The 27,246-nt window shown below is 55.4% G+C and overlaps 1 protein-coding gene and 2 long non-coding RNA genes across 6 annotated transcripts in view; 1 reads left to right on the forward strand and 2 right to left on the reverse strand.

The window, feature by feature from the left end:
* Positions 1 to 1,999: 1,999 nt before the first annotated feature.
* LOC115903629 lies at positions 2,000 to 10,532 on the reverse strand. Of its 2 annotated transcripts, none has more exons than XR_004060713.1 (8): positions 10,463 to 10,532; positions 7,148 to 7,271; positions 5,900 to 5,977; positions 5,674 to 5,798; positions 4,785 to 5,060; positions 4,282 to 4,433; positions 3,061 to 3,186; positions 2,000 to 2,687 (listed from the first exon to the last, which is right to left on the reverse strand). It is a non-coding gene; the product is annotated as an uncharacterized LOC115903629 (long non-coding RNA). The 2 variants fall into 2 exon arrangements; XR_004060712.1 differs by having other exon boundaries at positions 4,282 to 4,436.
* On the forward strand, positions 2,087 to 5,118 carry LOC115903630. 3 transcript variants are annotated; one of them, XR_004060715.1, is made up of 5 exons: positions 2,087 to 2,132; positions 2,439 to 2,524; positions 2,728 to 3,138; positions 4,321 to 4,457; positions 4,651 to 4,728. It is a non-coding gene; the product is annotated as an uncharacterized LOC115903630 (long non-coding RNA). The 3 variants fall into 3 exon arrangements; XR_004060716.1 differs by lacking the exon at positions 4,651 to 4,728 and adding an exon at positions 4,817 to 5,118 and having other exon boundaries at positions 2,107 to 2,232; XR_004060714.1 differs by having other exon boundaries at positions 2,107 to 2,232.
* A 3,450-nt stretch (positions 10,533 to 13,982) lies between the features above and the next one.
* LOC115903440 (A disintegrin and metalloproteinase with thrombospondin motifs 3-like) overlaps positions 13,983 to 27,246 on the reverse strand; it is a 56,286-nt gene continuing 43,022 nt past the window's right edge. Inside the window, 18 exon segments of the mRNA XM_030947925.1 lie at positions 13,983 to 15,827; positions 17,339 to 17,456; positions 17,561 to 17,632; positions 17,635 to 17,770; positions 18,167 to 18,299; positions 18,722 to 18,887; positions 18,999 to 19,162; positions 19,873 to 19,953; positions 21,487 to 21,610; positions 22,045 to 22,178; positions 23,012 to 23,187; positions 23,533 to 23,678; positions 24,298 to 24,411; positions 24,908 to 25,040; positions 25,448 to 25,591; positions 25,981 to 26,086; positions 26,647 to 26,803; positions 26,908 to 26,991. Of these exon segments, the coding sequence (XP_030803785.1) occupies positions 15,274 to 15,827; positions 17,339 to 17,456; positions 17,561 to 17,632; positions 17,635 to 17,770; positions 18,167 to 18,299; positions 18,722 to 18,887; positions 18,999 to 19,162; positions 19,873 to 19,953; positions 21,487 to 21,610; positions 22,045 to 22,178; positions 23,012 to 23,187; positions 23,533 to 23,678; positions 24,298 to 24,411; positions 24,908 to 25,040; positions 25,448 to 25,591; positions 25,981 to 26,086; positions 26,647 to 26,803; positions 26,908 to 26,991 (2,742 nt within the window). The 3' untranslated portion in view covers positions 13,983 to 15,273.

Genomic DNA, 27,246 nt, shown 5'->3' on the forward strand with positions numbered 1-27,246 from the left:
CACCGCCCCCTCCTCGGACCCCCTCTCCGGACCGGGGCCCGGGGGAGGGAGGGGGGCGGGGGGGGGGGGGGGGGAAGCCGAGGGGGGCACGTCGTTCTTCAGCGTGAATACACTGGGAACAAACAATTGTCAGACACACCGCCGTCCCCCTGGTCCCTCCCCCTCCCCCGCCCCCCCCTCCCTCCCCCGGGCCCCGGTCCGGAGGAGGGGGTCCCGGGAGGGGGGGGGTGCCCCTCCGGAGGGGGGTCCGAGGGGCGGGGCCTGGCCGCCCACCCCCGGCCCCCCCCCCCCCGGACCCCTCCTCCGGGGACCCCATCCCCCAGGGGACCCCTCCTCCGGAGGGGGCCCTCCCCCTCCCGCCTCCCCCGGGACCCCTCCCTAATGAGGGGGCCCCTGTAACCGGACCCCCACCCCAGGGCCCCCCAGTGTGATGTCGGGAAAGCCGGAGCCCCCGGCGCTGTGGGGCGCTGTGTTGCACTGCATAGGGGGGACCCGCAGAGCGGGTCCGGCCCCGTGTGGGGACCCCAGCGAGGGCGGGGGCGCCGGGCTCCGGCCCTCTGGGCTTTATTAGTGCCCGGCACCCCGAGCCCCGCGGCTGCGAGGGAAGAAGGAGAGCGGGGAATGGAGAACGAGAATAGGGGAGCGGAGGGAGAGGTGAGGGGAAGGTGGGGAGAGCTCGGGGTGTGCAGGGCAGCGGGGGACGGGGCTGGAGGGAAGGCAGGATGAAGGAAGGAGCAGGATTGAGGGCGGGTGGGGAGCGACTGGGGGGGGGAAGGGGAGCAGGGAGAGTGGGCAGCGGGGAGCCCGGTTGGGGAGGGAAGGAAGAGGGAGAGGACAGAGGAGCAGGGTAGGGTAGAGTAGGGGAATGGGAGGGGGGCGGGGGGCGACCGTAGGGGGAGGGAGGGGAGGGCTAGGGGGAGGGGGGGGGTTTGGGGGGGAGGGAGTAGGGGTGGGGGAGGGGGTGGAAGGGAGGGTTGAAAGGAGAGGTACAGAGAAAAAGAAACACAACAGAAAAGAAACGAAAAAGAAAAGAAACACAGAGAAAAAGAAATATAGGGCCCCGACCGGCAGCAACCGCCCTCACCGAACGCCGAGGAGGAAATGGCTCCGCCGGGCCCTCCCCGCGCCTTAAATCCCCCAAGGCCCCGCCCCGCGCAGCCGCACTGGGATCCCTCACACCTGTGCGGGCCCCGCCCCTCGCACCTGTGCCGGCCCCGCCCCCGGGCCCCGCCCCCCGCCCGCCCATAAAACCCGGCGGATCCCCGCCTGTCCCGTTTTCTGCGGGGGATGCTCGTGTCGGGATCCGGCGGGAGCATCGGTCGGAGCGCTGTGCGGAGATCCGGATCGGGGGCTGCTGCTGGTACTGCGCGGGATACAAGGCGCTCAGGTAGGACTGGGACCGGGATCTGGGCCCAGGGGGTCGGGTCTTGTTTCGGCCGGTATTTCTTGTGGGAGCTGGGCCGAGCCGCTTCTTCCTCACCGGGCAGGATACGGGTGCCGGGGCCAGAGGATCGAGATGGGATTGGGGCTAGGATCGGAACCGGCATCGCCGCGGCCGGAAGAGCCGCTCCGGGACAGGCGCTGCCACTCCGGCTGCGGCCGGTGCAGGGCTGGGTCCCGCCGGGGCTCCAGGCATGCTCCGGCTGCGGCGGCAGGGAACCGGTGCTGTGCCAGTGCCATTCCCGCCAGGAGGACCACGCTTCCTGGGAGCAGCCGCTGGATCGTGGCTGGAAGCGGGAAGGACACGGAGACCGCCCGTACCGGCCCCGGAACCCCATCGGCATCGCCGCTCGCTCAGCGCCGCCTCCCGCCCCGCGGGGCGCCCCCTGGCGGACACGGCGCCGCCCCGCAGCTCCCCCGGCCCGGTAACCCCACGAGCCCCGCGCTCCCCGACGAGCCACAGCGCCCGCGGCCCCTTCTCCGTGTCCGCACCCCCGGGGGCTGCAGCGCCCCGGGGCGCTGGGGCCGAGGTGTTGCTGCTCCCGCTCCCATTGTGCCTGGTGTGGGACTGGAGCCCCAGGGAAACACTAGGGAAAAACCCCTCGTGTTAAAAAACCGATGGAAACTATTTGTTCTTTATTTCCATAGCTGTGAGGATCATCGAGTCAAATGCTGAGAAGTGACTGGCCCAGGTGGGCATTGAACACAGAATTTTGTACCCTGTTCCAAACACCTGAGCCAATCCCAGGGTTGTTCCAAAGGTCCTGTGTGGGATGGGAATGACTGCTGCCAGTAAGAGAACTCCTCTACAAATGCAGCTCCTTCCCTTCTGCTAATGCTGCTTTACACACCAGCCCCTGCAATGGCTGTAGGGCAGAACTGGCTGGCACTCAGCATGTCAGCACCAACTCTTCCCCATAACCCTGATTTTTCTGCCCTCTCCAGGATTTACCCAGCAGCTGTACATGTGCTCCTGCAATGTCCCTGTGTTTCCCCAGGAAGAAGCAAACAAGACAAGTCCTGAGGGTCACCTTGCTCTGTGGCCCAAGCTCTTCTGGAGAGTGCCAGGGGGCGTTTCCTGCAGGTGAGTGTTGCCAGGTCAAAGCGATGGAGGCTGCTGAGGCCAGGGCTGTTCTTCTGGCCCAGAGGCCTTGGTGTCTCCTGATCGCTGCCAGCGATGCTCCTTGGTGTTCCCTCGGTGTGTCCCAGCTGGCTGGGAGCGCAGGGCAGGAGGAGGCCAGGAGCTCCTGAAAGGCAAGCAGCACCTCGTGTCTTTGGCATCTGCAGGGGAGGAGCTGTGCCTGCACCGTGGCTCCTCGGCCAGGGGCTGCTCTGACTGGGCACGTGGAAATGCCTCAGCCCAGACAGAGAGCACCAAGAGCCCAGAAGGACCCCAAGGAGCAGCTGGCATTACCTGGGAATGGAGGCAGGGGCCATTTGCAGAGGGGCTCACACAGCAATTCCTGGTTCAGAGCTCCCACACAGCTGCCAGGGATGTCCCAGCCACCCCAAATCCCTTCCCTCCTCCCCAGCCTGAGGCCATCATCCAGCAGCAGCATTAAAGCCAAGGCAATCTTCCCCCACAGATATTAAATCCCAGGCAGCAGCCCTCAGACATACCTGAAAATCAGTGGGATGGAGTTTGGAGTTTCTCAGGGATCCAGCTGCAAGTGCAGAAGTGAAGGAAAGCTTTCACAGGTAGCTCCCACTGGAGGTGTGCTGAAGACAGAGATATCCATCCCTTTCCTGAGAGAAAAGAATTTGTAGAGGCCACTGCTGAGGCTCTGAAAGGAGCTGAGCTCCTGCAGGGAGAGATGTCCCCCCCTGGGCACAGGGGGCTGCCTCAGCACAGGCTGGGAGCACATCTGGCCACTGCCTTCTCCTGCTTTTAAAACATCAACTGGATGTTCTCCATCCTGGAGCTCAGGGGGTGAAATCAGCTCAGTTCCAGGCAGCTCTGTCCAGTGACCCCAGGGACACCATTGGGGTGAGGGTTCTAAATAGCCAGTTCTATGGAATATGACCCTGTCCTTGTCCCTGTGCTGCTCAGCTCCCTTGGAAGCTCTGCTGGCTCCTGACACAGCTGCTGTCCAAGGCAGCAGCTCTGCATGGGAACACCCACACTCCATGGGGCACTGTGAGGTTACTGCAGCGGGAATGGAGCAGGGAATCTGGGGCTGTGGGTCAACTAGCAAAGCTGACAGGGAACCCCAAATCTGGGCACCACACAGAGAACAATCTTTGTCCTGCCCTGTCAGCTCAAACCCCTGGGCTGGGAAGTTCCGGGAATTAAATGTATGGAATGATACAAATCACAGCAAGTGGCATCACCCAGAGGGACAATCCAGGTCCCAGACAATTCCTCCACAATCCACTATGGGGGAAAACACCCTGTGCCTGCCAGGAGCTCTGACTCTGCTTTTCCTGCCAGCTCCTGAGCAGTGTCAGGGCCACCATGAGGGCTTTAAAATCCAAATAAACCCCATATCCCACACAGTGAATAATCCAAATAAAGAAATGCATTCTTGTCATCAAAGCTCAAAACTGTGTTAGGAGTTCTGACAACAAGTTAATGGGATTCCCAGGAATCTCATTCATGCTCTTGGCTTCATTTTTATGTATTTTTAATCCCTCTGTGGGCAGCCTGTAAAACTTATCATGGCATTTAGAGGTTGAGCAGGGCTGGCTTTGGATCGACCTTCACCTCTGGCCCCAGCCTGTGCAAACTCACCTTGTGCCAGGGTGGGTGAACTCATCACCTCAGCTTTTCCCTCCTAAATATCCCCTACTTATCTCTCTGGAGATTAACTCATATTTAGCCCCAAACCATCCACTCCTCACCTCCACGTGGCCTCCAAGTGTCCATTCTGTTCCTCACAGGTGCCCTGGTGACACCATGTTGGTCCCTTTGCCTTTCTCCAGCCCGAGGCTGCTCCTCTGCTCGCTCTCTCCAGTCTCATCCCACAGGGATCCTCTTCTCCCTTCCCTGCTGGCTGCTGCCAAGGAAGGAGGACACAGTGAGTCTCAAGTGTGACCCCTTAGCCCTGGAGAGTCCTGGCTGTGGGCCCGAGGGGCCTCGGATTTCCCAGGGAAATTGTCTGCTGGTCTCCCTTCAATTACCTCAGCAATTCCCTCAAAAATGCCCCCTCACTCCCCTGACATCCCTCACATTACATTTTCCTACACAAACAGTTCTTGTATCCCCTCTAGATTACACCAGGTTTTCAGCTAAAGGAATGGCATCATCTATGCCCACTGCTCGTTATTCACCCAACCAAACCAAGAGCAAGTGTTCGTTGGGCTTTAATAACAACTTGAAATAACTTTAAAGCAAAATAAATCACCTTTTTCTTCTGTGTATTTTTTTTCCCTTCAGATGCTGGACTTCCCTCTGAGGATGTGTGCTGAGCTCTGGGTGGAGGGGACTGTCAGGCTGAATGGCTGTGAGTTTGTGTTCTTCTCACTGGGGCATCAGAAATGCCCCCAATCCCTTTTCCCAGGCTGTTCCATGTGCCTGTGGTCAGGCTGTGGCAGCACAGGCAGACGCAGCTCTCAGCACTCCCTGCTCCAAACACAACTCTGGCCTCCATTGCAATCTGTCTCTGCTGGGAGGTTTTCTCCTAGAGAAATCAAAGAATTGCTCATGGCAATTTGGAGAATAAATTTCCACAAAGGGAAGTAAGGAATAAAATCCTGCTCTAGGAGCCCTTGGGATCTGTAGGGCTGATTAAGGCAGGGGACATTCACTCCCTGCAGTGCACACAGCCCCACCTGCAGCACCCAGCACACACTGCCAGCTGGGCTCTGCCAGCCCCTCTCTGAGCACCCTCCCTGTCCTGCTCCCTCTCAGTGCCTTTGGCAATGCAACTCTGAGCCTGACCAGCCCAAAGCTCTGTCCCCAGCCCAGGGACAAAGGGACACTCCCAGGGATGAGGCACATTCCCAGCAAACGCTCCCAACAGAGCACAGAGGCACCCCTGGAGCTCCTGTGTGGGGCTGGCAGGAGGGCACAGCCCCCAGGTGGGGTGGCAGTGGCAGTGACAGCAGCAAACTGCCACGGTCTGATGGCACAACAGAGACACCAAGGCCAGCAATGCCCGTGGGAGGTGCACAATGAATTCTGCTCCCTGTGCTGCCTCATCCCAGCAGGAAAGCTCCAGGGGGGATGGAAACTCCTCCCCTTCCCCCCAGCCCCAGAGAAGCACTGCTCAGTTTCACACACCCAGTTCTCACCTCCAGCTGCTCCCGGGGCTGCTGCCACATTCCTGACAAGGTGCCAAAGGCCACTTGGGACAGGGCTCCCTCTGTGCCTCAGGGCTTGGCCGTGGCAGGGACCAGGGTGCTCCAGCAAGGACAGCCTGAAACCAGAGCAGATGTCTCAGGGTTAGCAACGGGCTGGGGACAGGAGTTCTAGAGCCAGATTTCTGAAAACAGCCCCCAAAATGTTCTATGATCTTACCTTTAAAATGGCTCCAAAGGGCAGCAGCTCCGGTGCCAGACCAGCACCTGCACGATTCCCTGTGCCAGGCCTGGCTCACTGAAAAACAAAACAAATCAACCATCACCCAGGCCTTGTTTGTAGAATTCCTGATCCAAAGCCTCACCTTTCCTGCCCAGCACTGAGGGAAACCTGACACAGCATTAATAAGTAACCTCTGCTGAGAGCAGCCATCATCCCAGTCCTCCAGCCTTGGCAAGATTTTGCAGTGAATGGACCTAAGTTCTAATCCTGAACCTAAATTTCTGTCAGTTTTTGTTAGAAAGATACTGGACAGTACATCATGCAACAGAATTGAAAAATTGCACAAGGAATAACAAGGCCCAGAGCAAACCCAACCACCCCCATCACTGCTCCACCCCAGTTTTGGGAGAAATACTGATATCATTCCTAAATACTCCCCTTCCCTCCCACTCAGTCCTTCACTGCACATCCCTGGAGAGGATTTACTCCATCTTTTGTTCCCAACAGCACCTCTCCAGCCCAAAGGCCACTTCTCACAGACACAAACTAAGCAAGCCTAAGGCACTGTTCCCAGCAGCAGATGCAATTCCTGAACTCCCTTTGCCCTGGATTGCTCTTCTAAGCACTTGCAGGAAACTCACCTCAGCCCAGAGACTGTTCTGCTTTCCCAGAGGGAAACGCAGCCTGATGGGCCACAGCTCTGGCACCACATTCCCCCTTGTTCCTGCTGACCTGGGAAGCCACAGGTAAAGCCAGTCCCTCAGACCCCATCCCTGGACACCAGGAGAGCTGGAGCTGTTCCCAGATGCCAGTGCCCTGCAGGGCTGTGCTGACACGAGCACAGGCTGACCCCTCTGCCCAGCACCATCCCTCATTCTCCTCCCACTGCTCCCAAATCCTCCCAGCCCTGCCCCTGCATCTGTGCCAGGCCAGTGCCTGCCCCCAGCCCAACCAGAGGCTGTCACCCAGCCCTGCCCCAGCTGCCAGCCCTGGCAGAGCTGGGAATACACTGAGAGCTCCTGAAGCCCCAGAGCAGTCCTTAGGTGCACAGATAATGCCCAAGCTGCCCCTCAGGGCACAGCCAACACCACAACTCCATCATCCCCAGGCAACTCTGGCATTTGTCTCTTCACCTCTGCCCTTCTCCAGCAGACACAGCCAGGGCTGGGCTGTCAGAAATGGCATTCCCATGGCAGTTAATCCCAGCAGAGAGGAAAAGAGGAGCCCTGTGTCCCTCTGACTTACCCACAGCACGGGCAGGACCAGAGCCCTCCAGCGCAGACCCCTGGTGCTGAAGCCTCTTGCCTTTGGCTGCTTAAACACCAAAGCTTTTGGCAAAGATGGGAGGAGTTTGATGATTTGTCCTGCCCTGAAAGAGAGGAGGAAAAGAAAATTAAGTCCACTGTGGAAGTCAAAGGATCCCAGCTCTCATACTTCTGCTCTGATTGCTCACTATGGGGTTTTATCTATGAGAGGTGACACCAATTCAAACATAAACGTGTCCTTTCCCAGCATTTTTATTCCTAACTATTTCAGACATGGAAAGGATGCTCATTTTTCTTATTGCATTCTTTGCCTAATTTGAACAGAACCATTTTTATCCCAGACCCCACGTGTCAGTCATTCAATCCTTTACCACTGGATTTGCACAAAGGAAGGGACACCCAGGGTGCTGCATCACAAGAAATCCCAAAGAGAATCCCCTCCAAAGCCTCACAGAGAAAGGTTTTTTGCTTTTGGGACACAAGCAAGGCCTTTGACCATTTGCATCCACGTGGAAAGCCCACACTGAGCACTTGGTTTTAAAGATGTTGCACTTGAAGTTACAGACATGGAATTGCTTTGGGATTTGGCATTTCCTGCACCCACACAAACACATTAAAGGAATTAAGTGCAGAGCCCTGAAGTTTGGTTATTTCAATGCTGTTTTGGCAGTGCCACTTGACATACCAAAATCCACAGCAACACTTAAAAAAATGAAAAGCAACTTTCACCCCCACATCCCCCTTCCTGTCAGTTTTGGGGTCCTCTTAAGAACAGGTTCAAGAAAAGAAGAAGAAAAGCCCCGGACCTACTACCAGCTGTGTACCAACCTCCTGTTTTCCACAGATTCTCATTACAGCTGATGGCTTTCCTAAGAAAGCCTCAGTTCAGCCTTACCAGAATCACCTGGCAGCACTCACTATCAGCCCCAAAGGCCAGTGCACCATCTCTGTGCTATCTCAGGAAGCTCAGTCGCTCTCTGTGGGACAAAACCTGTTCTGGGCCCCAGAGCTGACTCTAATCCCTGCCAGCTGAACTACCCAGCTGTAGGATGCAGCTGGATGCTGCAGGGCAGAGTGTGTAACCCTCTGTGAAAGCCAGGCTCCAAAGGCAGCCCTCGATGCCCCAGCACTGCTGCTGGAAGCGCTGGCAGCCCTTGGTACAGATGGGATGGAGCCTTCCCACAGCTCTGTCCCCTGGCACCGAGGGGGGCACAGCAGAGGCCGATGGAAGCGAAACAAACGCTGGATTTCAATGGGCACTGATGGGACTGAAAGCCCCAGGCCAGAGCTGCTCCCTGCCCAGCACAGGAGCTCCAAGTGCTGCTGCAGGGCACAGCTCTGAAGGAACTCTGCAGCTGTGACAGTAAAGCAGCAACAGCAATCACCAGGCAGAAAGAGATCCCCACTGCTCCAACAACTGAACCTCTGTGGCTCACCCTCGCGGGTGTCCCTGCTCCAGGGAGGATGAGCCACACAGCCCCCGAGCCTGGGGTCACACCCTGCCCTACCAGCAGAAAACAAGGGGTTAATGAAGCTTTGGGGACACCTTCTGTCCCCAGAGTGGTTTGACAGAACATCCAGCAGTGTGGATCTTTAATAAAGACAGCTTGTACCCATCCCTGCAACAGACTCACAGATGTTATTTCCTCAAAGTCTCTGTTTTAATGTATTTTGCTATTACAAGTGTTTAAACAAGGCTGACCATGAGCCCTGCACCCCTGCCATGCTCCAAGCCCCTAAGGAAGAGCTGGATATCCTCACACTCATCCAATCTGAGGGAGCTGCTGCAGCATTTAAAACATTTAAAACCCACCCCTGCCCTGAGGGTGCCCAGACCTGGGAGGTGCCTGGGTGCCAGCCCAGCATGAGGGATGGGACATCAGGAGACCGAGCAGACAACACCCACTGCAGCCTCTGCGCTCTCAGCACTCCAGCTGCACTATCCCCATTGCTCAGGGACTCTCAGTTCTGTTTCCAGCACTCCCATCAGGAAGCCGAGGGCCCTTTCCAGATGCAAATCCCCAAAGAACCACTGCTCTCCTCTCCACCCACCCTCCTGCTCCAACTTTTACCCCTTTGATCGCCACCACCCCCCCAGGACACAGAAGGAGGCTCTCAGGTGCCAACTGAGACCCAACTCGTTCCAGGTGGCTCAGGAAATAAATACAAATAAACTCGTCCCTTCTAAGGGTAACAACGTGTCTTGGTGCCCAGTTCCTGTTTCCTAAGGCAAAACACACGGAGCAGGGGAACATGGCAAGTCCAAAACCCAACAAAACCCGGTTTTCCATCGGTTTCCATCAGGACTGTTCGGGTTTCCCACTGCCCCTCAGCTGCAGCCACAGGAGCAGCTTCTCTCTGGGACCCGGGGGGGGCACAGGGACACCCATCCCGCTGCTTCCCGGAAAACAGAGCTCAGCCCATCCCAGAATTGAAAATAACAAATGCAGTCATTGCCTCTGCCATTTATGTATTAGCTCTGGCACAGTATTATTGACCACAAAATGCTGAGAGAGTACAATCTGTAACTACTGCTCTGATAAAGTATAATCTGTCAGTTCATGTATGCACTGCACAGCTTTTATAAACAGCAGTGTAATGGATCCTATCTTAGACTGTAGCATAACAGAGACTGTGAAATGTTAAAATGCTTTTACATGTAAGGAACTCAGAAAATGGTGTAAGATAATGAGGTGATTTCCCACACGTGGGAACAATCTTATCTGAAACACAAGATAATGGAAACAGAAACCAGAGCACCGAAAGAAAGGAAAAATTTATTGACCCTCGTTATCAAATAACGAGGGAGTGAAAATAAAATAGGATGGCACCACAGGAAGAAATAAAGTGTATTGGTTTAAGCCACAAGATGGCACGAAGGTTAAAAGCAAGCAAAAGAACATCTAAACTCAAAGAACTGTTTGAATGTGTATAAACTCTAATGAATATGCATACACCACTGCAATGGACCAGAATATAGAGAACACGGTTTAAGGTAACCGGGCGCTCCTGGCAAACAGCCAAGCACCCCAGCGCTGCCTTTTATCCCTTAACAAACCTGTAACAATTCGAAAGAGTGGACTTTGTTTCTCACACAATAAAACGCTGTCCCCGCAGCTGGGACGAGCCCCAGCTTTATTCCACGGAACACGATCCCAGAGAGCCGCAAGGCCCGGGACAGACCCGTCCCACCCACAGCGGGTCCCCCGCAGCAGCGCCGAAAGCGCCCCCGTCCCCCTGTGGGTGCCCCCGGCCCCGGTGCCCCGGCACAGCTCCCTCCCCTGCGGCCGCTCACCTGAGGGCACCGCCCGCTGCCTCCCGGCGCTGCTGCCGAGCCGAGGGGATTGTCCCCGCTCCTGGCTCCCCAGGCCGCGTTCTGTGCTGCAGGGCGCGCTCCGGGGACGCGGGGGCGGGCAGGGGACTGGGTGACCCGGGCTGAGGCGGCTGTCCCAGCGCTCTGTCCCCTCACGGGGCTCAGGCCGGGGAGCGGCGCCCTGCCACCGGCCGCCATTGCACCGCGGAGCAGAGTCAGGTACGGCCGAACAGCCGAGTATGGCCGAGCGTGGCCGACAACAGCCGAGTGTGGCCGACAACAGCCGAGCGTACCCGAAGGGCCGACTCTGGCCGCGATTTGCCGAATCGATCCCAGTTTAGCTGAGATGAACTGAACAGAGCGGAACCGCGTTCAGCCGAACCGAACTAGATAAGTGGAACCAACGCGAGACAAGCCGAACCAACCTGAACATTACGGGGTCGGTCGAACCGAACCGAGCTGAGCTCCGAATGCACCGAGCGGCTTCGAGTCCGGCCGAACCGAGCCGAGCTCAGTCGAAATCTGCGAACGGCTCCGAGTTGAGTCGAACCGAGCCGAGCCCGGCCGAACCCGGCCTGCTGCTCTCGTGCCCATTAATTAGCGCGAGTGCAGTCACAGCCTGATGAGCACTGAACGTGCCACAGACACGCCAGCCACCCTCCTGACACTGATGCTCCCAGGGATTTTCCTTTTGCCAGGGTCCAGAACTCATCCAAAGGAGTGAGAAAATGCTGCCGGCATAAGGAGCTGCACAGTTCATGGGAAGGTCCTCGCTGGACAAGTGACACAAAGGGCACAGGGAGCATTTAAAGCAAACCGAGTGACAAAAGCCACCTTTAGGTCAGAGAGAGGCTGAATCCCTGTAAGGAAATCCACTGAAACAGTAAGCTAAGTGATGGAAATTCAGGGTTTGGCTGTGGCCACCACCTTCTGGTAGGAAATGTTATCATATTATCCCAAATAGTCACAGAACAAAACAAATAAAGGCATTTTAAATCCTAAGCCTATGAAGTGTGAGTGCAAATGAGATCAAATGCACAAATTCAGGTAAGATATGGACTGTAATCACTGTTTCTGTGGTTAATGGCTTCGTGTTCGAACCTGAGTGACCTCCCCTCTCCTCTGTCACCTGTGTGTCCTTGCTGTGTTTCCTTGAGTGTCCCAGAATACCTTGGAAGAGATTCTTTCCCTGCTCCTGCCTGTATTTGTCAGAAATGGATCATTTAGACAGCACAGCACTCACAAAGAGCCAGTCCTACTGGAGTCACTTCCCCTCCAGGCCCCGCCCCCTCCCCGGGACCCCCTCCTCCGGGGACGGCTCTCCCCGACCCCCACCCCAGGGCCCCCCCAGTGTGATGTCGGGAAAGCCGGAGCCCCGGCGCTGTGGGGCGCTGTGTTGCACTGCAATGGGGGGACCCGCAGAGCGGGTCCGGCCCCGTGTGGGGACCCCAGCGAGGGCGGGGGCGCCGGGCTCCGGCCCTCTGGGCTTTATTAGTGCCCGGCACCCCTGAGCCCCGCGGCTGCGAGGGAAGAAGGAGAGGGGAGGACGGGGAGACAGGAGAGATGGGGGTGGTGAGAACGGAGAGGGAGAGGGGTCGGAGTGAGGAGGGAAGCGGGAGAGGAAGGGAAAGGCCGAGGAGGGAGAAGAGGGACGGTGGAGAGAGGAGGAATAGAAGGGAGAAGCGGGGAAGGGACAGGACGGGAAGCAGTGGGGGGGGGGTCGGCTTGGGAGGAGAGGAAAGGAGCGTTTCAGGGCGACAGGGAAGGGGGAGAAAGAAAGGGAATACACGGAGAAGGAAGGAGGGGTAGAGAGAGGGACAGGAGGGGAGGCCGAAGCCTCCGCTCCTTACCTGCGGAGCCCGCACAGGGAGCTCCCGTCCGCACCGTGCTCTGAGTGAGCAAATGGCGGCCGAGCTGATTTCCGGGGTCTAAATCACCTCGGCCCCGCCCCGCGCAGCCGCCCTGAGGCCCCGCGCACCTGAGCCACGCCCGCCCCGCACACCTGAGCTGGTACCGCCCCTTGTACCGCCCTCGGTGCCGTCCGGCCCCGCCCCTGACACCGCCCCTTTTCTGTCACGCCCCGCCTCTGGTACCGCCCCCTGTTCTTTCAGGCCCCGCCCCCCGCTCCGCTGTCCCGCGACCACGCGGGGGCGCCGCGCTCGCACCGCGCTCCGTCTCCGCCAGAGGGCGCTCTGCGGGGTCCCGGCCCCACACGGCGGCTCCGCGATCCCGCACCGGGGAACGGCCGCGATCCCGCACCCGGCAGCGCCCCGTGCCCGCGGCCATCCGGGCCTGAAACCGATCCCAGGCCCGGTGCCGCCTCCATCCTCCCTACGGGGACAGGCGGCAACACCGGGACCTCGGCAGAGCCCAGCAGTGCTCGGCATCTGCACCCCCGGCCGCCGTCGCGGTCCTGCTGCAGCATCCCGTGCCCGCACGCTGTGGCCCCGCCCCCCCGTCCCGCTGTCCCGGAACCCTCGCCCGGCGCTGCGTGAGCCCCGGCCCAGTGTGGCGGGGACCGCTCGGAGCCCGGAGCGCTCCGGGGTCGCGACCGGGGACGGGGCTGTGAGACCGAGTCCTGCCGGTGCCCGCTCGCACGGCGGGGCTGCCTCTCTCTGCCCCGGCGGGAGGGTTGCGGCTCTCGGCCGGACTGGGGTTGAGATTGGGGTGAGGACTGGGCAAAGCCCAGCCTGGACTCGATGCCCGCTCCTGCTACGATGCCGGGACGAGGTTGACCGTAAGCGGGCGATGGAGGCCACAGCCGGAGCCGGGATGGGGCGTTCGGGTCCTGCCGGGGTCTGCCGAGGGGTCCCGGGCGGCGCCGCCTCTCCCTCGTCGGGAGGATGGAGGCGGCATCGGGATCTGGATGGGGCCCGGGATCGGGATCCGGCCCGGGACCGGGTCGGTTTCGGGCCCGGGACGGCCGCGGGCAGAGGGCGCCGCCGGGTGCGGGATCGCGGAGCCGCCGTGTGGGGCCGGGACCCCGCAGCGCGCCCTCTGGCGGACACGGAGCGCCGTGCGAGCGCGGCGCCCCCGCCGGGGATCCGGGCCCGGCGCCCCGAGCCCGCTCGCGAGGTGCCGGGGTCTCTGCTGGGGCTGTGCCGGGAGAGCGGCGCCAGCGGTGTTTTGCGGGTGCCCCCGGTGTTCCGGAAGCCAGAGCGGCCGCCTGTCTGTCCCTCCACGTGCCCGTCCTCCGGCGGCCCCACGAGCGCACCTGGCCGAGGAGGTGGCACTGACCGTGCCGCTTGCAGCACGGGCCGCTCCCAGCTCTGCCTTCAGCATTTCCTGCCCTTCGTGCCTTGGAGCTTAGGGAGCTTCAAACAGCGGCTTTTTCCCTGCCACCAAGAAGGGGAGGCTCATCTGACAGCTGCCAGGCGAGATCTGATCCTCTCCTTCCTCTCCCTCAATTTCCCCGCACATCACACTCTCCAATGGCAGAACTGTTTTTCTGTTTTTTAAAATCCCGTTAAAATATTTAACCTTTATTTCCAGTCGGGGAGGGTCCTGCCTGGAATAGAAATGGCTAAAAGAAGAGGAAACAAAAATGCCAAAACCAGACGCTGCCTCGTGAGTGAAAGCAGGGAAAGCCTTGGGATGTCCAAGGTTTGTTTTATTGTCTCGTCTGAAGCCGCTGCTGATGGCCAGTGCCACCCTTATTTCCCCCGAGGCACCCCACAGGGCCGCCAGGATGTTGCCAGAATTGTAACTTTGGGGCCCCCATCCCCTCACAGCATTAAATGGCTCCATCCTGGGCACTTCTTACAGGGGAGCAGCAATTGCACATGAAACTTTGATGGCAACTGAGAAACGAGAGAGACCTGTGATAAAAGAATAAGATCAACAATTTCTCCACAGCAGTTGAGCAGCTTCAATATCCATATGACACAGTATCTAATTCCATCTCCAGATTTGATCTTGGCAAAAGGAAGAGTCACCTGCCCCCAGCATACATATTTAGCACACAAAACAATGTCAAGAAACCCACTTTAATAAATATCTGCAGTTCTCACTCCTATAGACGAGTACTTTACAGCGCCGTGCCAGGGAGAGCCCGGCCGGCTGGGCTGGGACAAGGTGGGGTGGACATAAATTAATTATTGCAGTCGGATGTGCCGTGGGCAGGGAGGTCTGGAGCTGATCCACGCTGGAAATATAGCTATCTCTCACACCTTGAAATCCACCTTGAAACTGCTTTCAACACCAGCCCTTGGAATGCTCATAGGGCAGAACTTGATGGCCGGCACCTGGCACTGGAACAATACAGGAAAACAGTTGTGGGACAGCACAGAACTCTTACAATAATGCTGCTTTCCTGCATTTACCCAACAGCTGCAGTGGTGCTTGTGCAACGACATCTGTTTCCAGGGAGACACGAGTCCTGGGGGTTCATTCAGTCTGTGGCAGGTGTCTCATTGAGTGTCCAGGCCTGGTCCTGCCTGCAGTGGGGCGTTTCCTACCATGAGGGTGCTCAGAGCCCAGAACCACAGGGCTGCTGAGGTTAGGGCTAACTTCTGTGCCCAGAGCTGGACGGAGCCCTCAGCAACTCCCACTCACTGCCTTTAGTGTTTCCTCTGCGTGTCCCAGCCGGCCAGGGAAGGAGGGGTGGGAGGAGGCCGGGAGCACCAGAAAGTGAACCAGCACTTCTTGTCCTTTGTATTTACAGGGGATGACCCGTGCCCTGCAGTGCCCTGCCTGGGGCACGCAGTGCGCTCTGCAGCGTCCAGAGGTCGGGGAGTTGCACACGGAGTGTCAAGCAGCCCCTTTCCACGGCTGTCCTGCACAGGCCTTCCTGCTCATCGTTCCACAGGGGTGGCCCTCGGAGGCCATCGCTTACCTGTGCGCTCCTCGCCCTTCCCGGAGGTCCTGGCTGGCGCAGGAGCCCCCGCTGGCACCGGAGGCAGAGCTGCGGCCGGCACCGGAGCACTACCGGAGCTGAGGCTGCTGCTGTTGGCAGGGGACTGGTGCAGGAGAGCCAGCGGCCAGGAAGTCTTGCCGGCCACGGGAGCTCTCCAGTGCGGAACGCCAGCACCTCGGGGCTCGGGGCTGGATGGTGGGGTGCGCCGCTCAGCCTGCTGTGCTTCCCAAGGCAGACGGCTTGGAGAGCTGCTCCTGGGCAGGAGCTGTGCCTGGGCGGGCACCGCAGGCGTGGGCACCATCGGGGCCCTGGGCAGGCTGCCCGGATCCAGTGCTGCGTCCCCCTCGGTGGCAGCCCCGCTGGGCGGTGGGAAGCTGCCGTTTCGCCGGCCGCATGACTCGCAGCACAGCTTGTGGTAGCCAGGGATGGAGCAGTATCGGGCCAGCACTTCCATCTGGCAGAAGATGGACTTGTCTCCCAGGCAGGGCTCATCTGTAAAACATATGTCCCGGTGATGGGAACCCAGATGAGCACTTGGGAAACATGTACCCATGGCATGTGGCATTTTTAGAGGAGCACAGACGGCAATTCCTAGTGTCAACCTCCCAGAGCTCCCCCGCACACTGGCTATGTCCTACCCACCCCAAATGCCTTCACTTCCAGCCTGAGAGGACACCATCCATCAGCAGCATTAAAGCTAAGGCAAACTTCCTTCACGGAAATTAAATCCCAAGCAACAGCCCTCAGAGATGCCTTAAAATAAAAAATTAGAGTAAGATAAAGTTTTGTTCATATTGGGTTTGATGTTTTTCAGGAAGCAAATGAATCTGTAGAACTGATAGAGAGCTTTAACAGTGGGTCACATCTGAGGTGCCCTCAAGGCAGGGATTTACATCCCTTTGCTCAGGAAAAAGAACTTCCAGAGGGTCTTCTGGAAGGTTTGAACCAAAATCAGCTTTCTGCAGGGAAAGATGTCCTCACCTGGGCACAGGGGCTGCCTCACCATGGGCTGGAAGCACATCCAGCCAACCGCCTTCTCCAGCTTTAAAATATCCACTGGAGCCTGAGCTCAGAGTGGATGAGAATCAGCTCAGTTCCAAGGAACTCAGTAAAATACCCCACATGGTCACCACTGGGGCTGGGGGATGAGGGTTATAAATAGCAAATCCTATGGAATACAGACATGTCCTTGTCCTGATCCTGCTGAGCTTCCTCAGAACCCATGCTGGTTCCTGACAAACCTGGGGTAAAAGCAGCAGCTCTGCCTGGGAATACCCATGCTCCATGAGGCACTGTGAGGCTATCCCAGCCTCAGCGTGGAATTCTGGGCTAGAGGTACAATTCCTTTTGCCTCACCATAGTGACAGTGACCCTCATTTGGTCCTGTCCTCTCATGGTTCATTTTAGCGCATCCATTTGCGCTGGTTTAGATTCCATGACTCCACCTACAGTGTGGAGATTTGGGGTTATGCTTCTCCAGTTCCAGCAGGTTGACTGCTTTTCCTACCAGCTCCTGAGCAGTGTCAGGGCCACCACAAGGGAGTTAAAACCCCAATAAACCCCAAGTCCTACAGAATGAATAATCCAGGAAGAAATCCATTGTTGTCATAAAAAGCTTCAAAACCTGTTAAAAATTCTATGAAAACAATGTAACGGATTCCCAGGAACCTCATTAATGCTCTTGGTTCCACGTTTGTGTATTTTTATTCCCTCATTTGGCAGCTTGCAGAACTTACCTGGGATTTAGAGGTCAAGCAGGGTTTGTTTTGAATTGACCTTCACCTCTGGCCCCAGTCTGTGCCAACACAACTTGGGCCAATGTGGTTAAACCTTGTGTGAGCACATGTACAGGACAGACCGCAGCATGGGGAGCTGTGACATCCCGAGACTGCTGGACTGAACACGGGAGAAAAAGCTGCCCTCTGTGTGTGACCCCTCTGCCAGCACGGTGATACTCAGGGAGGAGTTGTGCCCCCCCCACAGCCACTGCAGCGTTCTCTTACCATCACAGGGAGCGAGTTTGCAAGCCCTCACGGATTCCGGCCGCTCCCCCTCGCAGCGGTCCCCGGCGCGGCACAGCACCTGCCGGCTCTCCGTCCCCTCCCCGCACGTCGCCGAGCACTGCCGGACACAGAGGGCACAGCTCAGGGCATCCTGTGGCACAGCACTCGGCAGAAGGTCCCATGTGCCAGCCACGGCTTCTGGGACAGGCTGGTGCTGCCCACCTGGGACCAGGGCCCGGCTTTCCATGGCGCAGGGCAGGGTGCCCGGTTGCAGGAGCGCCGGCTCTCAGGGCGACATCCCCGCTGCAGAACTTGGCGGGGACCGAGCGGTTGGTGCCGTCCGCAAGGGGCTGGAGGCAGCGCACCGTGCGGAGCTGGTAGCCAGAATTCCCACACGTCTTGGTGCAGTGCTCCCACTCATCTGCTGCCCAACTGGGAAGGGAAATGGAATCAGACACCGCCAACTGTTAACCTTTTTGTCCTGCTGTGGCTGCCTCATCCCTGGAGCCAGCTCATCTAGCGGAAAAATTCCCTCCCCCATAGCAGGGGGCTGGAAAGAGATGAGCTTTAAGGTGCCTCCCAACCCCATGATTTTATATATAAAAATACACATATATAAAAATATAAATAAAAAGAAATACTATAAATATAAATAAATATATATACCACAACCACCTAATCAGATTAGTACCCATGCTTACACAGGTACAAACTCCCCTCCACATTTAGAAACTGCAGGCTGGCAAGCTGTCAGCATGCCCTCAAATTCATCCCAATCTGGCTGGGGCTATCCCTGTCTGAAGGAGCAATCCCTGCTCTCAGACTCACAGGGGCTCTGTGCACTCCTGCAGGTTGCACATCCTGCGGATGGGCTTTGGCTTTTTGCTGCCTTCGCAGAAGCTTCGATGAACCATCTTGTTGTCGCTCTTCCTGCGGCACCCGTACTTGGTGTACTGGAACCCTGGGAAACACATCAGAGGAATCGGGAGAATCAGGTCCTTGTTAGAATGTTTGGCTTAAATAGGGTTTTCTGGCCTAGTAAATGGGTTTACAGGACAGGTATTTTGGAATTTGCATTCCCCATTATTTGCTTAAGAGCCATGGACAGACCATGAGTACAGGGAATGCTCAGGAGCATCAATGCCTGAGTCTGGGCATCCAAAGTAGCTTTGGGGTCTGAATTTAAACACCAAAAGAAGCCTTTCTCTTCCTAGGCTGCAAGTGTGGCACCTGGGAACAATCACATACTTCAGGTATTTTAAACCTGAGCCCTAAAATAACAAACCACTGTTAAAAAAGGGAAGGCAGGAATATGAATCATTCCCTTGCCCTTGCCTTTTTTGGCAATTTGCCCCTTGTTACAGGTGCTCATCTCCGGCTCACCTCCACCGCAGGGCTTGGAGCACTGGGACCAGCTCTTCAAGGCCCACTCGAAGGTGTCGGTGTCCTCCCGCAGCACGTTGTTGCTGTGGATGGTCGGCACCGAATCCTCGTGGATGATGTACCTGTAGGTCAGGCTGGATCGGGTGTCGTTCTCCCGAGGAATGATCTGGGAATAAGCAAACATAAACCCAGCACTGGTACAGACTCCTCTGCTAAGTACAGGCACCGAGGTCTGGCTCTGGATGGTCCCTCAGGCTGAGCTTAGCGTGTCACCCACCAGCACCACCACGGCATCGTGCAGGGGCCCGTCTGTGTGCAGCGTCTCCGTGTTGTCCTCAATGCTGTACTCCCACTGCACGCCCAGATCGATGAAGGACCGGGACCTGGCCTCCTCCCCTTTGCCGTTCAGGATATAGTGTCCCGTAGCCTGGTTCTTGATTGCTGGGAGGAGCGAGAGCAGAGCCTGTCGTGCCTCCCCTGCACTGGCAGCAATCGGGGTGGCACGGGGAGGGGTATTTCCAACAGATTATGAAAACAACAGATCTTCATCACATTTTACTTTGCCCTGTGCACACAGGTCAGGGTGTCCCAGGTGCTAAAATCCGTAAGTGATGCTAAAATCTGTAAGTGAAGAGCTGAGGAACAGGAGCCCTGTGGAACTGCCTGGGTTTGGGCTTCCAGAGCACACCTCAACAGCCAGGTACAGCGGGGATTGAGATGATGACGATGATGATGCTTCAATTAGAAGCCAATGCATTAAGAGCTGGGATCACAGAATGCTTTGGATTGGAAGAGACCTTAAAGATCATTCAGTTCCAAGACCCATTGTTCTTCCATACAGCTTTTTGCAATGCACCATAGGAATAATTAAAAGATACTGAATTAGATTCACCCTGGCAGTTCCCACGTTCATGTGAGCCATCACAATCCTTGGTTAGTGCATATGCAAACTGGGGTCAATTTAACATTTTGGAGAATTCAAATGAGCAGATGTTTGTTGGCTGAGCTGTAGGACTGCAGGACTAAGCCCTGACCATGCAATTTGGAAAGCCCACATTTACCCAACCCCTTCAGTGGAATCTCTCATCCCTCAGATTCTCTGGCATGAGTCCCCTGTGCTTCTTCTCAAACTTGAGCAGAAAAACACTTACCAAGGAAGTGAGGAGAGGCCTCATCTTCTTGGATAAACACATGTCGAGCCCCGGGAGGGATATCAAACATTTTAAGGTACCCTTTGGCAGGTGCAGGGTCAGTGGAGGCAGCAGGGAGAAAAAGAGAAAGGAACAGCCATGGTCAGGAGTGCAGGGCATGCCCAGCTCTGCTTGCAGGAGAGGGCATCCAGCAGTCATGGATGGGCAGGGTGGGACAGGCCCTCCCTGGGCTCTTCTCCTCCAGGGAGAGAAGGGACACCAGTTACAGAGGGATTTGCCACTTCCCACATGGGGATCAGTTTAATATTTACGGCCATGCTGCTCCAAGCAGGATCTATCAACAATTCAGGCACAGAGATGTTTCCTGTGTTCCTCAGCACAAGCACAGGTCTTTCTCACTACTTTCCCACATCAGTCCTCAACCAGGTTGTTGGACTGCAACTTACTGACTGCCCTTTCAGATGGACATGTCTGCAGTGAAAGTAAATAGCTGTTCCCAAATAAAAATGTTCTTAGTTTCAATTTCAATTATTTACCAGTGCAAATCACAGGTAATTAGTGTAAAATTAAGGAAGCACTGCCATTAGGAAGACTAGAATCCCTTCTAGGGATCAAGATTTAATCAAGAGCTCCCTAAGTTCTCTGAGTGCATGGCATTTTCATATTCCTGTTATTTTCTTTTAACAACTGCACAATTCCATTAACCAAACTCACTGGATTCTGGGACTAGTGGATGTACTGGCAGTCTGTCCTGCTCCTGAGAAAATCCAAGTGAAGGAACAGAAGAGCTGGGAATAGGGAAGATCACAGGCCTGGCTGAGCAGTGCCTGTGCCCAACAGCATTTCCAATATTTTCCTCCATTGCCTTTGCAGCACAGTGAACATCAAGATTTTGCCTGCTTTGGCATTACCTGTCCGTGTCTACAGGAAAATAGGAACTGCCATTCCCAGGGATGCCTCTCTCCCTACAAGCCTTGCACTTAGAATGTTTTGAGCTTCCTTTGTCCTGAAAGGGAAACACTGTGAGCTCCTCTGGGTAAGGGAAAGGCTCCTCTGGTCTTCCCTTAAACAGAACACCTGGATTTAGTGTCCTGAGAGCTGAGTCTGGCCATTCCACTGACTGGGTGTCAGCCAGATGCTCTTTACAAGCAAAAGATGTAAATTACATAATAGACAAATGCATTTACAGCAGATTTGGACACATCTGGGCAAGACAACCAGTCCATGGAAGTCAGACAATCCAGGCAGGATTTTGAGTTGGGTACTTGCAGAAACTGTTTTCTAGAACCTTGAATTCTTTTTGAGCACCTCTTGCTTGCATGTTTCCCTGTAGAAAGAGGTCTATTAGCCTCCTTAATGACCAGGTTACCCATGCTAGGGAAAATCTATCAGCATTCCCTGAACACTTCCATCACTTCCATATCCATCCACAATCAGGGGCCAATGGACAGCAGCTTATCCTGAACAGGCTCAGAGATGGGCCTCATGGGATGGTGTTGCACCCATTATTCCCAAGGTTTCAATGATTATGGCATTATCTCATGTGTGTGAGTGTCCCACAAACCCCAGAGGCAGCAGGAGCCCCAGCCAGCTGCAGGCAGCTGTTATTCCTACCAAGTTTTTTGGGAGTGCGGGTGTAGGTCCCCTTCACGGTCCGGCAGTGGGAGTCGTCCCCGCCGCACACCCCGCACTGGTCCTCAGCCTTGCTGGAGCCAATCTCCTTGTCACAGCCCACTTTCTGCAGAAAAAAGGGCAAGACTGGATATTAGGAAGGAATTCTTTCCTGTAACAGTGCTGAGGCCCCGGCACAGGTTGCTCAGGGAAGCTGTGGCTGCCCCAGCCCTTGAAGTGCTCAAGGCCAGGTTGGATGGGGCTTGGATCAACCAGGGCTAGTGGAAGGAAATGGCAGTGGGGTGGAACTGATGGTCTTTAGGTTCCCTTTCAGCCCAAACCAGTCTGGGATTCCATGATAAGGCACAATGAGGGGAAGACAAGCAGAGCATTTCCCTGGAACAGGTCTGTGCTGGTCTCTAATTTCATTTACATCTCAGGGAATCAGAGGAATACAATGCTGCAATTAGGGAATTCAGAGACATCTGCAAAGCCCCTCTCTGCCCGTGAGCTGTCCCCATAAGTTGTCCCCCGAGTGTCCCCAGAGCAGGTGCCACTCACCACGCATTCCCCACGGACACAGATGCTGTAGGGATCCCTGTAGGAGCAGCGAGTCCCGTCGTGCACCGGCTGCTTCATGTGAGCCACATCCCCCGGTTCTCGGGACTGGCAGTACAGGTGACATCTCTTGGGAGCTGTGGAGCCAGGGAAAACAAAGGGCTGCAGGGAGGACAGTGATCCAGGTGTGTTCCCAACAGCTGTCCCACCGATGGAGCGAGGAGTGAGAAGCGACAGGCAGGTTTGGGCGTGAGTATGGGGAATGGGGTGGTTTGGGAAGGAATGCGTGCATTGTGGCGAATCTTTTGGGGAAAATGGGCATTTTGGGGGAAAATACGGATGGTTCGGCAGAAACTTGGGGATTTAGGGTGGTTTTGAACACAATGTGGCCATTTGGGGTAAGAAGTATCCATTTTAGGGATAAACAAGCAATTTGAAGTAATAAAGGCAAATTTTAGGGCTAAACTGGAGGCCTGGGGGGAAATGGGGGATTTAGGGGCAAGACTTGTGATTTTGAGACACAATTCTGCAACTTTGGAGCAAAAATGTCAACTTTAAGGATAAAAGGGTATGCCTGGGGTGAAAATTGGGGCTTTGGCAGTAAAAAGGGCGAATTTGGGTCAGAGTAGGGAAAATGCAGGTTAAAATCAGGGATTTAGGGCAAGTCTGCTATTTTTTACATATGATGTGTTGATTTAGGGTCAAAATGCCAGTTTTAGGGATAAATAAGAGAGAAATTGATTGTTTGGGGCTAAAATGCAAAAACTTGAGTCAGAGCAGGGAATTTGGGTATTAAAGTCTGGATTTAAGGCAAAACTATTGATTTTCAGACAAAACAGACAAAGGGATGGGGAGGGAACCAACTCATTTGCTTTTCTGGGAGTTCTGGGCCTGCCCCTGACATATCCAGGCCAAGGGGAATGGCTTCAAACCCTTTCAAGAGTCACTAAAGGCCCAGAGCAGGACGCACGGTCGGGGTGCTCGTAGGGCAGCCAGTGGTGTCGGCTGCCCTGGAACTCGAAGTGGGAATTGCGCTGCTGGCACTGCTGTGCCCTGAAGTCCTCAAAGTGCTTCGGACACTCCTCGGTGCTGCACAGCTGGAACTCAAAATTCACCCCAGGACAATCGTCACCTCCATTGATGGGCCTGGGAGAAGAAAATATTCCAGAGATTTTCATCAGGTAGAAAGAGAAATTGTTCCCTCTCAGGCTGCCCCATCCCTGAAAGTGTCCAAGGCCAAGCTGGACAGGGCTTGGAGCAACCTGGGATAGCACAGGGTGTCCCTGTCCATGGCAGGAGGCGGAATGGGATGGGCTTTAAGGTTCCTTCAAGCCCAGCCCAGTCTGGGATTCTGTAATTCTATGGAATTCTTGGATTCTCCACAAATGATCCCATCTCGAAGGGCTTGAACAGAATGTCCACCCAAAACCCAAATGCCATTTCAAGTGGCCCCTCTGAGGATGCCCCGGTGGGTGCAGCTCCCACACCTACATTGGATTGTTGCACTGGCGCGTGCGGAAGCGAACCCCAGTTCCACAGGTCCGTGAGCAGGAGCCAAACTTGGTCCAGGCTCCCCAGTGTCCATCCTGCTTCAGCTGGTTGGTGTTCTTCCACATGCAGTGACCCTTGTAGCACCACTGAGGGAATTGGGGCAGCAAACAGGTGAGAACAGACACAATCCCCAAATCAAATGTATAAGCACTGGACAGCAATATTTTGCTGCTGCCTGGGGCACATTCAGATTGTACAAGTGGCTCTCCTGTATTTCAAAATAAAGGGAATTTGCTAAAAAACCCCAGGTATCTGAGTATAATTTTATAATTGAAAATGGATTGGCAGCAGGACACTCACTAATAGGGATATTAAAGGGAAAAATCAGGCACTAATCCTCAGTCTACACAAATTTGCCACAGGGTGTCTGGACAGTGAGTTCTGAGCAACCATCCCACAGTAACAGCATCATCTGCTTCCCTGGATTCCTAAAGGCACTTGATGGAAACTTTGCAGATGAGACCAGAAAATCTAACAAAGAGGCTACAGAACAGGTTGCATCTCAGCTGGAATCTCCATGTCCAAAATGTGCTAGGGCAAACCTTGTACAGCTCCCAGAATATCCCAGTGGGAAAGCACAGCTTTCCCCATGGTCTTGCTTCACCCCAGGAATGCCAGGCAATTCCCCGCTCCCCTCTGTGCCCTTCAGCCCAAATGGAGGTAACTGTTGGTTTTTCCCCAAGACAAACAGAGTGCCAGACTCACTTTTCCTGGGGCACACTCGGTGCCATCGAGGGGAGGCCCTTTCTTGGTCTTGCAGAAGTAGGGGTTATCGGGGTGGCTGCACCACAGCTGCTTGCACGGATCGAAGGTTCGGAACTGAAAAACACAGAGAGACCAAATGCAGAACATGAGATGGCTTATACTTTTTGGGTAAGTAAATACTCTTGTATTTTGTTTATAATTTATTTGTATGTGTTATTTTATTTATACTTTTTGGATAAGGATCCAACCCACTCCGTAGATTCCATCTCACACGCCCCAATGAGCCTGGCATCTTCAGGGCAGTGATTATTCCCTGCATCCCCCAGCCCTGGGCTAGTGGAAAGAGGAAAGAAGACACTCAGAAGTTGGACAAAAGGAAGATTTTTTTTTTCCCTTTTCTTTCTTGGGATTGCTCTCACCAGTGTGTGCCACATGAATCATGCTGCCATTCATTTTCCCATTACTCCACAGGACCCAGAGGACTGAGTTTCCCCCATAAATATCCCTCTGCTCTTTACAGATCTCTAAATACTGCATTAACTTCTCTCCAATGATTATGGCACTGCAGCTCTCCCACCAGGCCACATCCCCTTGCTGTGTCTGGACGTACAGCTGTGCACATCCTGTAGCCCACGCCAAAGTCGAACCGGCACTGCTCATCCATGGAATAGTTGATGCCTGGCAGCTCAGGAAGCTTGGGCCAGTCATGCTCAAAGGGGTCGTCGAGAAGACAGTCATAAGAGCTATGGAAAGAGACACAGAAAAAAATACTGTGAGAAGACATATAGTCTTAATTCCTGCCCCATCCCTGGAACTGTCCAAGGCCAGGCTGGGTGGGGCTTGCTTGGAGCAACCTGGTCTAGTGGAAGGGGTTCCTGTTCATGGCAGGGGCTTTGGAATGAGATGAGCTTTAAGGTCCCTTCCAACCCAAACAAATCTGGGATTCTGTGACAATCTGAGGCCTATTCCAAATCCCACTGGAGTTAGAGGGGTCTTTCCACAGACTTTTCACCCCGAGTGGATGGGCTATGGACCAGCCCTGTGTGAGGACACAGTCTTCATGGGTCAGAGCTTTTCTAACAGAGCTTTGAAGAGAAAGAGGGTCTGAAAAAAGAGGGATCAGAGCCTGGCTGCACGGGGGAAGCCTTACTGGATGTATCTCCTGAGCTCCTGGCCACTGCAGCGGGACCAGTGGTAGCGGTGGAAGGCGGCCTGCACCAAGGGGGCCATGACACTGCCCATCGCCGTCTCGTCCCCACATCTGTTCCCTTGCCCATCGTGCTCCATGCCCAGCCTGCAACAAAGAACTCTCCTCAGAGCTACTGCAAAAACAACTGTAAGGAAACAGCTCTGGAAGAGGTACCAAATCTGACCCACCACCAACACAGGTGGTTGAGGAGAAGGCAGGGAAGGACACTCAAAACAGCTCCTGTTGCCACTGCCTGGGCCTCCCAGCTCCCTTCCTGACCTTTCCCTTACCCCAGAGAAAACAAGTCCACTCTGCCTCCCCTTCCTTCCCTCCCCCACTTGTCTCTCCCTCTCTTCAACCACTACTGCATTCCCAGGGGGTTGGAAATAAAATCAGGACAGCTTCCACAGAGCCATCAAATCCAACACCCTTGGAGCAAGCAGGAGGTGCAGCACAGCATTTTGGTGTGATCTGATGGTAAAAGTGGTACTTACACGTGCCCAGTCTCATGAGCAACAACAAAGGCTGATGAAAACCCGTCCTCGTGGTTGAGGGTGCAGCTCCGGACCGGGTGGCACATGCCCGTCACAGGAGCATACCCTACAGAGAGACATCAGGGCTGAGTCTTGTGCTCAGCACTTGGATTTTAAATGAGAACCCCCAGAAAACTTCCTCAGGAAAAGCTAACATTGCTCCAAGGCCAGGGCAGCCTGCCTGGCTCCTCATCCTGACCGGTGCCTGCTCTGACACATCCCAAACTTTGGGAGTTCCTGCCCACTATCATTAGTTCCCTGAGGCCAAAGGATGGATGCAGGTGTCAGAGTGGCTGGGATGTCAATATATGCAAACCTGGGTTGAAAGATGCAATAAAATAAAGGGAGTGGAATGCCCCGTGCGGTGAGGTTCCCAGTGACCCCTGCACATCCAGGAGTTTGAAGAGAGCTAAGAAGTATTTATTTACAACTCTCAAGAAAGAAAATCAATCTGTGGTTGGATATAAATGGCAAGGACTCATGGCAAGGTCTCCTTGCTTTTGAAACCGCTTGCAGAATGAACAAGGCAGGGAGCTCACAATGCAATTCCCAATTTTTCCTCTTTTCTGGCAGATGCCAGCCAAGAAACACCGAGCCCAGAGCTCTGCTCCGGGTCAGCTGCATTACCTTGCATACCAGCGGGCCCAAAATCTTGCCTGGTTAAGAAGATGGCATGGTCGTGGTGCTCGGCGTGGCTGGGGTCCGGCTTCTGCTGCTGATAGGCCCAGCGGCACACGTTCTCCAGGCTGCGCGAGGGGTTCCCCCTTTCGATCAGGCTGATGGACTGAGAGAGCCACACCTTACACCCAGCTGCTCCCAGAGGCAGCCTGTTCAGCAGGGTCTGGATTTTCTGCCCGGGGCAGGAGGGGGGAGAAGGGGCTCGCTCACCTTGGCATACCCCAACATGATCATTCGGACCAGCACGACATTGATGTGAATGCCCAGGGACTCGTCATGGTAAATTTCGTTCACCTGAGGGAAAAAAGAGGAAATATTAAAAAGGAAGAAAAACCCACTGATGATACCAAGGGAACTTCCAAGGCCACAGAGATGTTTTTTCAAGTGCCTGTACCACTACAGTCCTCAGAAGAGGATTCAAGTCTCAGATCATTTTGCTCAGTGGAAGGCGTAGATTCACTTCCTGCCATCACATACCCCCTTCACAAGGAACTTTGGGAAGCACATGTCCAGCCTCCTCTCATGTTTCATGGATCAGCGCTCAAAGAA

This window comes from Camarhynchus parvulus, chromosome 4, assembly GCF_901933205.1.
Source record: "Camarhynchus parvulus chromosome 4, STF_HiC, whole genome shotgun sequence".
Lineage (NCBI taxonomy): Eukaryota > Metazoa > Chordata > Aves > Passeriformes > Thraupidae > Camarhynchus > Camarhynchus parvulus.